Source organism: Simochromis diagramma, unplaced genomic scaffold (genome assembly GCF_900408965.1).
Source record: "Simochromis diagramma unplaced genomic scaffold, fSimDia1.1 OVJJ01000386.1, whole genome shotgun sequence".
Taxonomy (NCBI): Eukaryota; Metazoa; Chordata; class Actinopteri; order Cichliformes; family Cichlidae; genus Simochromis; species Simochromis diagramma.
Genome location: NW_024387210.1, coordinates 81,504 through 97,049, shown reverse-complemented (window position 1 = coordinate 97,049; position 15,546 = coordinate 81,504). Strand labels below are relative to the sequence as shown.

Below are 15,546 nucleotides of genomic sequence, written 5' to 3'. Positions count from 1 at the left end.
GGACATGTTGAGGAGCTAATTTAGCCATTTAAATCAGCTGTGTTGGTTCAAGGACACATCTAAAACCTGCAGGGACACCAGCCCTCGAGGCCTGGAGTTGCCCACCCCCTGGGCTAGTCCAGTCATCTTTATGCCGGCTTTCTTCAGTTAACCTAAATTGCTCTCTGATGCATCCAACAGAGTATGAATATGTGTGAATGTTAGTAAGTACTTAAAAATCACTTAAAGCACTTAACTGATTGGATCAGTTAAGTGCTTTAAGTTCTCTGGGAGAATAGAAAAGCACTATATAAGAATCAGTCCATTTAGTTGGTGCTCCCTTCCTTGGCCTAAGAAAAAGCATGGGATTAGTATGAATTATATTTATCTGGCAGTTTCCAATTTGGTTAAAAGCCTTCAGGTATCAGGCTGTTCTCCTTTGTCACCACTTCCCAGTTAATGAGGCGAGCCTGAACCATCCCTTAGATAGGCTGTCATAGATTTGGGCTTTCTCATGCACTGAGCTTTTTTTTTTTACTTCACTTACTACTTCTCACTTTCCATGCATTTACACACTACTACTGCATATCACTCCTGATCTTCATTCATCTTTCTCTGTATTCGTCTCACTTTTCTCCCATTTGTTGTTCCTGGTCTCTCCACTTTTGTCTCTTCTTTTTTCTCACCCTTTAACCATTCAAGGCAGATGTCTGCCCTTCCTTTAGTTTCTTTATGTTGGAGATGTCTTGCTGTTCATAGTATAATGCTTTGCCTTAAGAACTTTAAAAAAGAAGGGGACGTCTGCCAGACGAGCTCACAGTGAGCATTCACTGTGAGTAACAGGGTAAAGATGGCGCTGATGTGTATGGCTCGCCATCTGTTCCTCCACATTTGTTTTAATGTTTTTATTTTGTTATGATGTCGACTCCCTGCTGGTCTATGATCGCCAAGTTTTACTTGATCTCCGACCAGAGGCGGAGCCAGACATTTGAAACACCCGGGGCTTAGCCCAAAAGGGTAGTATGCATGTGGGATTTTTTTTTCCCTTGGGGGGGGGGGGGGTAGAAATGACTGAAAGATTAATTGGCTCTGTTTTGAGTTTTGTTCAAAAAAGAATGACTTCATATAGGGAAAAATATATATCACATGTGCAGGACACCTTAAACTAGTTTTTTAATTAAGCAGCGAGGCAGAACAAAATCAGGGCTGTATCAAGACACGAGGACTAAACCCCAATTCAACCAGACCAAGAACTGATCCAGAATTAAAACAGGACTACAACAGTTCAAAATCAGGACTACTTGGGACTTAACCAAGACAGAACCAGAATCAGAACTAGATGATAGTAGCACTAAAAATCATCATAGACCTGCACTACATTTATTTTTTAATTTTACCAAAGTACAATATTTAGATTGAGAAAGGTTTATATAATTATTTAGCCTTGTTGTGCAAACAAGCCTTCATAACTTAATAAATATAGAATTTGAAAAATAACAAACCTAAAAAGAAACACTAGGTATGAGATACATGAGTACCTATGATACGGTGATACTTTTGGTAAACAACCATTTGACTAACATGTGTGTCTCACCTGCTCTTGTTCATCTCTGTTCTGTCCTCATTCTCCATCTCCCTCTCTGTTCCTCTCTCTCTCTTTGTGCTGACAATCATCAAATATACAGATATTTACAAACTCTTCAGATAAAAACACAAACACTTTTTAATTGTAACATCAAATCAGACTAAATGTTTATTTTTTTTTAGATTGATAAATATAAAAAACACATTTGTTAACTTTAAGAGTAAAGAGAGAAACTGTCTGTATTTCTTAATTGCAAATGGCACCAAATTGTATTCAAAATTGAGCCACACTTATGGAGCTCCACAGTTCTTTTCCTGGTGTTTTGGTTGACATCTCTTGATTTTCCCATGTCACAGAAACAGGCTCTGTGTTTTGCCTTATATGCATCCACAGGTGTGCCACCAGTTTACTCACATGGACTCTACTAACCTATCAGAAGCTTCTTCAGCTCAGAATGGAATCGTCTGGAGTTTTCTTATTAATTAACAATAAACTTAGTGTACATGTACTCCTAAATTTGATGAAAGTGATAAAAAATAGAAAGCTCTGTCTCTCTTTATTGTGACATTTAACTAATTCAAAAGATATTTCAATATTTATCTAAAACAAAAGTTTACTCTAAATTGATGTTGTGCAGTAAAAATGTTTTATGTTTTCTCCCTAAAGTGTAAATATCTGGTTACAAATGTGAATATCCCGCTGTGTACTGAAATTCCTCTTGTTTTGCATACAAATATACTGAACAACATACAAAGCATAATATATAAAATAACATTTACCTGAGTTTCTTCTTTGAAAGAAGCCTCTAATATCCATTCTTATATTTCAGTACATAACTGAAACCGATTTAGTCGGGGAGGGTAAGAACTGAAAATATGAAATAAACACACGTAAGCTAAGACTCTCTAAAAAAAAAAATAGCATTTGTTCGGCTTTTCATTTCGCCATTTGTTGATTCACTTGAAGAGCAAGTAACGTAATATTGGTCAAGTGATCAGTTTGATATCAATCTTTCGTGATGCACCGTCATATTTACATTATTTGTACAGTATGAATGATTTGCTTTGGTACCTGGTCAAACTTAAGCTCTCCTTAGTATGGCTGGCTCCGTCTCTCCAACAGCGCACTGACGGGCAGCAGCTGCCCCGCCCCCTCGCTCAGTCGCTTAGTGCCTGAGCTTGGATCATACCAATATCAGGGGGGGATTCACGCACAGTCGTAAATTCCCACAGTGTGCACTATGTGCTTCGAATATTCTGTGTACTTTTTGTTTTATACAGTTGTCAGCCAGGCATCTAACTATGAAAAAATTGCACTCCAAAATACCCCGGGCTTCTGACAAAACAACCCGGGCTTAAGCCCAGTAAGCCACCCCCACGCTCCGCCCCTGTCTCCGACTATCTCCCAATACACCGGTGTGTAGACTGGGAAATGCACACAAAATACCGCCTCCACTCCTGTCGTTGGTTCCTACTCACCTGCTCCGTGTACCTGTGCCGTCTCCGCGGAAGCGGGGCCGCCATTGCGGCAAAAGGAGTGGGAGATTGGTGAAACTGAAGGCCTGTCTGGCGTTTGGTTGTGCTGTCCCTGGCGTTGCCTGTCGCGCCCCTTTTCCCTGGCATCTTCGTAGGCCGTCCTATGCGTGTCTGGTGCCGCTCGCTGGCTCTGGGCTGTTTCCGCCAGGCCGCTCCCTGCCTGCCTGTCCACGGCGGCGCGGAGTGAGTATGCAAAACCTGTGTTACGTTGCGCGAGCTTCAAAGTCTAGTGACTATTCAACTCCTGCCAAATTTGGCCTGGTAAACGCCAGATCGGTATCGAATAAAACTTTTATCCTTAAGGAATATTTTTTGTCACACTACTTGGACTTTCTCTGCTTAACTGAGACGTGGATAACTGCTGGTGATTCCAGCGCCTTTGCAGAACTTTTGCCTTCGGACTGCTGCTATTTTAATGTCCCACGCAGATCTGGTCGAGGTGGAGGAGTAGCTACTATCTTCAGAGATCGCTACAAGTGCAAGCAGGTTTCATTGGAATTTTATTTTTCCAGTTTTCCAGTTTTTTCCAGTGTGTGTCTGCACCCACGCAACAGTGTGGCCACACTCTCGATCTGGTTTTAGCCCACTTATTGCCTGTTTTTAATCTGAAAGTCTCCGATCCTGTTTTCTCTGATCATATGCCGGTTCTGTTTGACATCTCTTTATCTAGAAATGAATTCAGGGGGCTTGTCCCTGCAAAGACATCTCGTTTGTTAAATTCTTCCACGACAGCACGGTTCTCCACCTACTATAATCAGTTCTCCATTCCTGAGACACTCCAATACGTAGAGGAACTCAGTTTTTGGTTTCATACCACTTGTCAGACTGTCTTGGATATTGTTGCCCCTCTAAAAATTAAGCATCCTAAGACAAAGCTTGAACCCTGGTTGAACGATGAAACCCGTGCTGCGAGGCGTGAATGTCGTAGGGCTGAGCGGAGATGGAAAAAAAGATAACTTACAGGTCTCTTTACAAAGTTTAAGAGAGTGGTGGGCCTTATATCAGCTTACAATAAAAGAAGCAAAGCGGAAACACTTTGCAAACATTATTATGGTGAATTATCAGAAACCACACATATTGTTTAAGTCAACTGAGACTATTTTAAGCCCTCCCTCTGCTCTTAGTTTTGAGCCTTCACTTGAAATGTGTGAAAGATTACTTAGATTACTGTAATTCCCTGTTTACTAGCTTGGATAAATCATCTCTCTCTCGCCTCCAGACAATACAAAATGCAGCAGCCAGATTACTAACTCGTTCTACCAAGCGTGTTCACATCACTCCCATCTTATATTCTTTACATTGGCTCCCAATAGAGTTTAGAATTCGCTTTAAAATTCTTGTTTTAACATACAGAGCACTAAATGGCCAGGCTCCAGATTACTTATCCAAGCTTCTTTTAAAATACACTGCTGCTCGTCATCTCTGCTCACAGACTCAGAGTCTCTTAGTTGTTCCCCGTACACGACTGAAGACAAAAAGGGACAGAGCCTTTCAGTCTGTTGCACCAAGGCTGTGGAACAGTTTACCACTACAATTACGTTTGCTTGACTCTGTGGATTATTTTAAAAAACAGTTAAAAACTCTTCTGTTCAAACAAGCCTTTTGTTGATCTACATATTTTATATATTTTTTACATTATCTACATTTGATCTTTTACATTGTATATAATGTCTATTGATTTTATTGTTTATTTTAATATTTGTGTACAGCGCTTTGTGATTGCCTGTCTGTGAAAAGCGCTTAATAAATAAAGTTTACTTACTTACTTACTTACTTACTTACTAAAGGTTTCTGCACTTCTTTATAAACAAGGTATCCTCGGCTAGGGCGCAGATTATTTTGCCCACATCTGACCCCTCTGATCTTCCAATTTGCTCAGCTGTCTTTCAACAGTTTGAGTCGGTTACTCTTGCTCAGCTACAGGAGGTGGTGGATCATTTAAAGCCTGTAGGCTCACCTTATGATCCTATCCCTCCCCTTTTTCTGAAAGAAGTTTTTTCTACCATAGGTCCAACTATTTTAACCATTTTAAATAGCAGCCTTACTTCAGGTGTGGTTCCAAAGAATTTCAAAGATGCAATTGTGCAACCACTTCTTAAGAAACCTGGGCTAGATACAAACGCTGTTGAGAACTTTAGACCAATATCTAAGCTGCCCTTTTTATCTAAAGTCTTGGAAAAAATTGTATATGACCAATTGATCTCATACTTGAATGCACAAAATGTTCAGGAGATTTTTCAATCTGGTTTTAAAGCAATGCATAGCACTGAATCAGCACTTTTAAGAATTTTTAATGATATATTTTTATCGCTGTGTATAGTGCTGGCGGAGCGCTGTTGACGTCGACTGAGAAAATTGTCGGGCGGTGGAAGGAATACTTCGAGGACCTCCTTAATCCCACTGACACGTCTTCCGAGGAGGAAGCAGAGTCTGGGGACGAGGGGTATGATCCGCCAATTTCCGGGGGCGAGGTCACTGAGGCAGTTAAACAACTCCTTGGTGGCAGAGCCCCTGGTGTTGATGAGGTCCGCCCCGAGTTCCTGAAGGCGCTGGACGTTGTAGGGCTGTCTTGGTTGACACGTCTCTGCAATGTTGCGTGGAGATCAGGGGCAGTGCCTGTGGACTGGCAGACCGGGGTGGTGGTCCCCATCTTTAAGAAGGGGGACCGGAGGGTGTGTTCCAACTACAGGGGGATCACACTCCTCAGCCTCCCTGGGAAAGTCTATGCCAGGGTGCTGGAGAGGAGAGTTCGTCCGCTAGTCGAACCTCGGATACAGGAGGAACAATGCGGTTTTCGTCCTGGTCGCGGAACACTGGACCAGCTCTTTATCCTCTCCAGGATACTTGAGGGTGCATGGGAGTTTGCCCAACCAGTCTACATGTGTTTTGTGGACCTGGAGAAGGCATTCGACCGTGTCCCTCGGGGTGTCCTGTGGGAGGTGTTGCGGGAGTATGGGGTGTCTGGCCCATTGCTACGGGCCATTCAATCCCTATACAACCGTTGCAAGAGCTTGGTTCGCATTGCCGGCAATAAGTCGGACTCGTTCCCGGTGGGTGATGGCTCCGCCAGGGCTGCCCTTTGTCTCCGGTTCTGTTCATAATTTTTATGGACAGGATTTCTAGGCGCAGCCAAGTGGCGGAGGGCTTTCGCTTTGGTGGCCTCAGAATCTCATCTCTGATTTTTGCGGATGATGTGGTTCTGTTGGCTTCATCGGGTGAGGGCCTCCAGCTCGCACTGGAGCGGTTCGCAGCCGAGTGTGACGCAGCGGGAATGAGGATCAGCACCTCCAAATCTGAGGCCATGGTTCTCAGCCGGAAAAGGGTGGAGTGCCCACTCCGGGTCGGGGGATGAGTTCCTGCCCCAAGTGGAGGAGTTCAAGTATCTCGGGGTCTTGTTCGCGAGTGATGGGAGAAGGGAGCCGGAGATCGACAGACGGATTGGGGCTGCGGCTGCAGTAATGCGGACGCTGCACCGGTCAGTCGTGGTGAAGAGGGAGCTGAGTGTAAAAGCGAAGCTCTCAATTTACCGGTCGATCTACGTCCCTACCCTCACCTATGGCCACGAGCTGTGGGTAGTGACCGAAAGAACGAGATCGCGGATACAAGCGGCGGAAATGAGCTTCCTCCGAAGGGTGGCTGGCCTCTCCCTTAGAGATAGGGTGAGAAGTTCGGCCATCCGGGAGGGGCTCAGAGTAGAGCAGCTGCTGCTCCACATCGAAAGGAGCCAGCTGAGGTGGTTCGGGCATCTGGCAAGGATGTTCCAGGCATGTCCCACCGGGAGGAGGCCCCGGGGCAGACCCAGGACACGCTGGAGAGATTATATCTCTCGGCTGGCCTGGGAACGCCTTGGTATTCCCCCGGACAAGCTGGAGGAGGTGGCTGGGGAGAGGGAGGTCTGGACCTCTTTGCTTAGGCTGCTACCCCCGCGACCCGACCTCGGATAAGCGGATGAAGATGGATGGATGGATGGATATTTTTATCATGTGATTCTGGTGAAAGTGTCATTCTTATTTTACTCGATTTAACTGCTGCATTTGACACTGTAGACCATGAAATTTTAATCTCACGTTTGGAGCAGTGTGTCGGTATAACAGGTGTGGCTCTGAAATGGTTCAGGTCTTATTTAACAAACCGAACCTTTTCAGTTCGCTTAGGAAACTGTGAGTCCTCCCGTGCTCCGTTGTCTCATGGAGTACCACAGGGTTCCATTCTGGGCCCTATCCTGTTTTCACTTTATTTACTTCCATTGGGCTCAATTTTTAGAAAACACAGACTCTCGTTTCACTGTTATGCAGATGACTGCCAGATTTATGTTCCTCTTAAAAAGAAAGATGGGTCGTCTGTAAATCGTTTACAAACATGTCTGGAGCAGGGGCGGAGCGTGGGGGTGGCTTACTGGGCTTAAGCCCGGGTTGTTTTGTCAGAAGCCCGGGGTATTTTGGAGTGCAATTTTTTCATAGTTAGATGCCTGGCTGACAACTGTATAAAACAAAAAGTACACAGAATATTCGAAGCACATAGTGCACACTGTGGGAATTTACGACTGTGCGTGAATCCCCCCCTGATATTGGTATGATCCAAGCTCAGGCACTAAGCGACTGAGCGAGGGGGCGGGGCAGCTGCTGCCCGTCAGTGCGCTGTTGGAGAGACGGAGCCAGCCATACTAAGGAGAGCTTAAGTTTGACCAGGTACCAAAGCAAATCATTCATACTGTACAAATAATGTAAATATGACGGTGCATCACGAAAGATTGCATATCCAAAACTGATCACTGTACCAATGATGACGTTTAATGGCCTATGTGAAAGTGGAATGCAAACAAATGGAGTGGAAAGGAAATAGCCAAGGATTTGCTGGAAATCAAGTTTTTGTAGTTGAAATCTCGCAAAGCTTCTCAGAAATCCGGGATCTCTTCAAAAGTGGACTTCAGATGTGGAAAATATATTAAAGAACAAGCCTAGTCAGCACAACAAAGAGCAAACTGGCCACATGATGGATCCTACACTTAATAAACATGTGGAAAAATGTCTGACACCGACCTTTAGGGCCTACTGAGAGACCATTCAGCTTCAAGGATGTTGGAAGTAGCCTCCACAAGTAAACTGTGCAGATAATCTGGATCGTCCTATGAATGCTGACCAAAAGGCACAAAGGATCATGTCTAAACCCATGAAATGGAAGTGGTAGAATTGTTTGGAGGAAATCCTGCTGATAGATGAAACAACTGTAACAAGTTGCTCAGAGCCTTTTGTTTTTATCGACTCCTACTTCACTAAAACCTGAAGAGGCCACAGCAAGGTGTCTGGGTCAAATCGGGTTCGTCAACAAGTTCAAAGAGATTCAAGAGTCAAAGCTGTCATGTAGTAGCTGCCAAAAATTCAAAGGAGTTGGTCGGAGAGACACTGACAGTTGTGAGGAGATCAACGAGGATGGCCAGCAGATGGAAATGGAGGCTCTTGCTGGTTGGAAGCATGAATGCCGCAGAAGACAGAGAGAGTCATGTTCAGACTGCAGGAAAAATAAAAAATCTGAGTGCAGCATTTCCTAAAATCACAAAATGAAGGAAATAAATGATTTGGTAGTCACAGTGTTGGAGCTTTAGATTCTAAATTATTAGACTTTGAAATATCAATGAAGCATCAGTACTGTTATCAGTACTTAAGTATTTGAACTGATCAAATAAATAAAGTGAATATTTAAACCATTCACCTATAAATATGTTCTTTACTGACATGTTTTTAATAAGCTGACTGCTTGGAAATTGTTTTCTTGACAGTTAATTGCAACACTGTACAAGGGTAAGCAGCTGTAAACTTTAACTGCCATGAATTTGGCATAAAACAATTACATGAAATCAATAGTTTATTTCTGTTTAAATGGGTTGATGGTATTTTTTTTTTTTTTCAGATTAATAAACGCACTTGTTTGAAAAGAATATTTTGTATTTTACATTTGAAATTTTCTATCATGAATAAATGTAAAGTTTTATTAAGTAATTTTTGGCTTGAGGAAGCAGAAAGGCTTCAAATTGGTGCCCAGTACACTTAAAGAACTTAAAGAACTGATAACTTCAGAGTCAGCGTTTTAGATTAGCTTTTCAAGGATCTACATTGGGTCCTTTTATATTTTCTATCATGTTTCAGCTGCTCAGACACAACACATGCAAAGTGTGTTTGAAAAACCACAACTAGTCAAAGGACTTTACTTAATGGAGCTTTCAACTTCCATTTACAGGATTATTATTATTCTCACATAATGCATCACTCATAATGTTTCTCGGGAAGGATTGGCACAGATCTTTTCCAACACAATTAAAGGGGCACTCTGCTCACAATCAATAAAGCTAGAAAGGCAGATGTGCCGAATCAGTGTTTGATGTTTAATTCAAGGTTAAACCATAAGAGAATTCAGGCTAGAATAATGACTGTTTCCTGGACTTATTTTTTTCTGCTGTTTCAGAGTTTCGGCTGAAAAAAACTTTTTGAAGAAAGAGAGAGTTTACAGGATCAGGTGAGTTGCCTGTATTATAAAGTTGGAAAGCACCTCCACTGCAGATTTGTTTTAATCCGATGTTAGCCAAGTATATGAAATGTGCTTCTGAATGTGTGAACAGGTGAAGCTACGCAGTCTCAGCTGGATCAGAGACAGAAGATCGTCACAAGAAGGTTCAGAATACAGAGAACGATGGTCTGGAGAACGGGATGGACTCTCATCTGCTAGAACTGCAGAGTGAGTCTTCATCATTTTCATTCCTTTTTAATCTTTCATCCTGTTTAATCTTCCTCATCTACCCCTTGCCATTCTTCAGTTTCATGTTTTCTGTTTAGTTTTGTCGTTGTTGTAGTATTCACAAAATGTACATTGGATTTGTGAAATTTCTGTGGATTCGTTGTCAGTAAAATTTACATAATAATTAAAATGATCATTAAGTTTCTTTGTTCGTTTGATTTTCTTTTCTGTAGGAGATGCCAACAGACAAATCAGTGACCTTAAATTCAAATTAGTGAAATCTGAACAGGAAGTCACCACGCTTGAACAAAATGTAAGTACTGACATGCTTAAGTGTTTCCTTCCCAAATGGGTTCAATCTCAGAAATATTCAAACAAGATAAATCTTTGGAGCACCTTTATCATAGGTGCACTGCATGGACAGAAGTGTTTGACCACACCAACTGTAAATCCCTGTTTATCTAGCCCTCTCAGTTCCACTGAAGGAAAATGTTCATGTTTCGGCTTACTGTCACATTTTGGAAAACTCTCTACTTCCAGCTTTGCGCGAACCGTTTTGGGGAAGGTCCTTTTCTCTTCTAGCACTCTGTGCCACTGTGCACAAAGTGAGGTGCATAAAAGCTAGAATGAATGAGTTTGCTGTGGAAGAAATTAACCGCCCTGCACACAGCCCTAATATCTGCTCCATCACATACCTTTGATATGAAGTAAAATGGAGACTGCAAATGTCAAAACATCATTGTCTGACCATAAACCTTCCCAGAAGAGCAGGAGCTGTTATAGCTGCAATGAGGGGATCAGTCAAGATCTGTGGGATGTCATAAAAGCTCCTGTAGGTCTTTCTTGTAGCTTGGCCAGGAAACAACAAAACTTTCAATCTGTTTAGTTGTACTCACTCCCTCCCTAAAAGTTCACTTTCATCTGACTTCATCAAGAAGTTTGAAACTTTATCTGCCTTAAATAAGACTGTTCATGTTGCTGTTGATGTCCTCAGGTAATCCGTCTGGAGGGTCAGGTGAGTCGCTATAAAGGGGCGTCGGAGAACGCAGAGAAGATCGAAGATGAGCTAAAGGGTAGAGAAACGAAAGCTGCAGAGAGAGGTGAGAGCACCACCTTCTGTCTGGGAGTTGACTTCCTTGCTTTGTGTTTTCTGGTTTCTTGGCATGTATTCTGTCTTCACTGTTTTCTATGTGAGCACTAAGGAACATTTGTTGTTTCTATGTCTCTCGCAGCTCCGCTCAGCTCTGGATCGGATTGATGAGCTGGAGGCCAGTAACAGCCACCTCTCCAAGCGCCTGGAGAAGATGAAGGCCAACCGTAATGCCCTGCTAGCCCAGCAGTGATTGCTCTTCCCATCTTCATCTCCAGAGACAATCAGACCTGAACAGAATGTCTTTGCGAGTGCTTGATTTTACTCTAAATAAGCACCAGATATGTGGAGTTTGCTGAGGCAGTGAAAACAAACCAAAACCCCAATCTGAGAAAATGAAATGTGATCTTTAATGTAGCTCTGTGAACACATGCCATCCATAGTCATGGCAGGATTTACCACATCGGACTTCAGACTGTAGCATTGTCCATCCATCAAGCCTCAGAGGACAAAAAAACAGAGCAGATCGAGCCAGGAGACACAAAAACCTCCACTGCATTAAAGCAATGTATTCTAGTTCAACATCCACATATTTTAGTTCCAGAGGTTAGAGCAAAAATCATCATGTTGGCTCAACACTCTTTACGCCCCAGCAGAAGCTAAGAAATTCTGGTTCCACTCAGTATGTCTTTACTAGAGCCATTTGTAGAAGCTTCATAGTACATCCATGGTTATCTTGCTTAAACAATCCCATATCGAGCATTATCTGTGGACATGGAAGTCCATATCCAGGCCATCTTGTAGAAGCTTTACAGTCTTTCATCAAATAGTTTACACATGATAGGTGATGAAAAAGGAGTGATCACTTTTCAATGCTTGTGGACAGTTTAGTCAGTGACTGGAAGTGATTTATTTAGTCACCAGCCTCACTGTGCTTTTATCAATCCCTAAAGGCTGAGCAATGCTACCTGTACTCAGTATTTTATTGTTTTTCCTTTTCTTTTTAGGAAAGCCTCAACCTTAAGCAGCCTCAAATGGATATACATGAATAGTTGTGGCTTTTGAAAAATGTTCTTGTTCATGTTAGTGAGGTCTGTTGGAACAAAACCAAACCAAATATATTTATGCGGCATGACTGCAGCACGTCTTCTCACAATATATAGGTTGCCTTGAACAAAATACGTTTCAGTAGTCCATATATTATAGGGTAAAGTTTTTAGCATTTTTAAACAGGAGCTGAAGCAGGAAAGTGCCTATGAAATCACCCCAAATTCAGTGTTTTATCATCATATCCAACCTCTCCCCTGATTTTGTATTTATTTAGCTATTATCCAATATCTAAAGGTCACATTACAGAATGTGCAGACTTAAAAATGAAACTAAGCAAACAGAATGTGACCATTTATCTGTGTTTTTACCCTCTGACGCTCCTAATGCACATTAAAAACCATCAGAGCTGCAGTCGTGGTGTCCCAGTGTGGGTAAACATCGCCCACCTGGCCCTCCAGGTGTGTTAAAAGAAAGTCTACATCTGCCTCATCAGCATCCATCTGTGTGCAGTGTGGCACTACCTCTTCTCCAACACTTGGGGGCGCAGTTTCCCTCAGAGACTTGAGCAGTTTTGGGCAGATTGATAGAAACCAGGCAACAGAAGGAGGTGTGGAGGTGTGGCCACAGTGGAGGAGGTCATGTTGTCTCTGTTTTGGATTTTGGGACTTTCCTTGGCACTTGGGATGTTAAATCACCAGCTTGTAAATGGAATGAATGAATGAATGAATGGATGAAGAGTTTGAATTGCTGTTTTGATCCAGTGAGAGGGATTTTCTACGGCAGCACCTATGTTTGTCTCTCTGGGTGTTGAAGGATGTTTGGATCAAACTCTTCAAGTGTTAATCTGATAATCAATAATCTCTGATGTTTTTGTGAATGTACGGGTCGCTGCCTGCTGAGCAGAAATCATCAATACAAGCTGATCCTGATCATTCAGTGTGCAATATTTTAGCTCATGTTTGGGGAAACTTTCATCTATTTTATTGTATCGGCTGTCCTATTGATTAGGATGCGGGGTGTCAATATATCAGTCAGTGGGGTTTTATTGATTTTATTGATCAGTGTGATGGAGTATTCAATTAAACTCATGCAATATCTCATTGTGTTTGTGGTTTCTGTGAATGAACAAGCCTTCTCAGTTAAAACCCACCATCCACTTGCCTGTAGTACTAAACTGGATTGGCTTGAGGGACGTGACCTTCTGCTGTTTGTCATCTCACTGTAAGGTGACTCATAACACTAATGGACAGGTCGCTCCCAGGCCGCTGACTGGACTTCTTTGCTGGCGCAGATGGCCTCCGGACCGGTTTTGTCGACGCCGCTGCCTTCCCCACGGCTGGCCTTCGGACCTGTTCCGTCTCTGTCATCGGTCTCCGGGTCGGCCACCTGAACTGTCTCAGTGGACTCTGTTTTGGGTATGCTTCGATAAAATTCAGTTAAAATGACAAACAGTCTAATTGGAACAGTTGCATGTTATAGACTTGCACATCAGAAGCACATGAGCAAACATGTTTACATTCTTATTTCTAAAGCTGCGTCCACAAGAAGTGATTTGGTCATTGCACATCACTTTGCAGCTGACAACTGGTTATTTGCAGACAGGACAGGTGACTCTCTAAAATATTTACCAGAGCCATTGAATGGAGAGTCGCACCATGTAAATGGACTTGTTCTTATATAGCGCTTTTCTACTCTGTTTGAGCACTCAAAGTGCTTTATACAACTAATTAATTCACACCAACACTTCTTCTAAGCTCTTAAGTGCTAAATATCTAACATTCATACACGTTCACACTCCGATGGTTAGTATCTTGCCCAAGGATACTTGGCATGCAGACTGGAGCAGCCTGGGATAGAACCACCGACCTTCTGTTTAGTGGCTGACCTGCTCTGACACCTGAGCTACAGCCACCCCATTCATGCCAATGGACATTTCTTTTTCTTTTTCTATTTATAGAGATGGGGGATGACATAGCCTGGCAATGCTTCCAGGAAGTTAGCAGCAGACTCTAGCCATGAAGGTATAGCAGCACAAAAGTATGAGATGCACTTTTAAATGGAAAGGTTTTAAAGAACTATATGTTATCAACAGAGAGAAATCAGAATGAGATTCTGATTCTCTAAATAGATTATAGAGTTATTCACCCATCAATTAGTAGAATTTTGACATGCTAACAGAAAACATAATCTTAACCAGGAACAGCAATATAAATTACTTTATATTTGTTATTTCATGTGACATTATGAAATCAGAAGAAAATATGTTTTACTGGCCTGAGTGAAATATTATGAACATTATGAAGCTGTCTGCTCTGCGTAAACGTATTTATCCAGTGATATATATGACCTGCCGTGTTATAGGATGTAGGATTATAACGGCACAAAAATTAAAGATAAAGCTTCTACTTGTGTAAAACATGGCTATAAATAAATATTCAAGCATAGCTGATAAGTTTCATTAACAGTTTTGAGTCTTTGTGCCATGCTGACAGTTAACATCTGTGTTACGTCACAGCTCAGCTAATGGCAGAGGACTCAAAGTGAGGCTAAAAACATAGGGTCAATTTAAAATTAGACACCATCTCTGAAAAATATAATCGCCCAAGATTAAATGGGGAACTATACTAAATACTTTTCATGCTTTATTTAGCTGTGTTAACAAAACTAATCCTGTTTCTTTATTACACACACTGATAGGAACTGATGACAGACTTTATATAACATCAATTAATTGATTTAAGAAGGCTAATAAAAACATAAAAATTAGTTTAACGTCTCGATACATTTACCTGTCTACTCAAAGGAGCTTGCAAAGAAAAGCGTCTGGACTTCTTTGAGTTACTTGAAGACGTTTCACCTCTCATCCGAGAAGCTTCTTCAGTTCTAAGGTCAAATAGTGGAGAGTCCCAGATATAAACCTAGTGGGAGTATCCCCCCAAAGAGGGACAAAAGGACCCCCTGATGATCCTCTAATCCCCTGAGCCAAGGTGTGAAACTGGGTGTGGGTCCCAATCAGCCAGGGTTTCGGGTGGGCTCAATGTGAAACCTGGCCCCACCTTATCATGCGAATTCCTGAGATCAGATGGCCCAGGATGTGAGTGGGCGTTAAGGCGTCTGGGAAGGGATCTCAAAACTGGATTATAGATGGCAGAGAGTTGGTGTCATGATTGGGACCCACACCCAGTTTCACACCTTGGCTCAGGCGATTAGAGGATCATCAGGGGGTCCTTTTGTTCCTCTGTGGGGGGGAAACTCCCACTAGGTTTATATCTGGGACTCTCCACCATTTGACCTTAGAACTGAAGAAGCTTCTCGGATGAGAGGTGAAACGTCTTCAAGTAACTTAAAGAAGTCCAGACGCTTTTCTTTGCAAGCTCCTTTGACTACGATGACCTGGATGACTGAGAACCTTCACAGACATATTTACCTGTCTAGTTTAAAATGACTTTTGGTCTGAATTATTGTCATATTATTGTTTGACAACTTAAGGAAGAAGAATTGACAACACTGTTCCTTGAATATTTTACTTATATTTACACAAAAGATTATGCTACATGCACTGAGGTATAAAAACTATT

At 42.2% G+C, this 15,546-nt stretch overlaps 1 protein-coding gene across 1 annotated transcript; it reads left to right on the top strand.

The window, feature by feature from the left end:
• The first annotated feature begins 3,202 nt into the window (after positions 1–3,202).
• Positions 3,203–13,068, top strand: LOC120746467 (leucine-rich repeat flightless-interacting protein 2-like). Its single transcript, XM_040051879.1, has 6 exons — positions 3,203–3,282; positions 9,559–9,609; positions 9,719–9,828; positions 10,062–10,141; positions 10,823–10,928; positions 11,061–13,068. The coding sequence occupies exons 1-6, from the start codon at positions 3,203–3,205 to the stop codon at positions 11,084–11,086; spliced, it is 453 nt and encodes a 150-aa protein (XP_039907813.1). The 3' UTR covers positions 11,087–13,068.
• Positions 13,069–15,546: the final 2,478 nt, after the last annotated feature.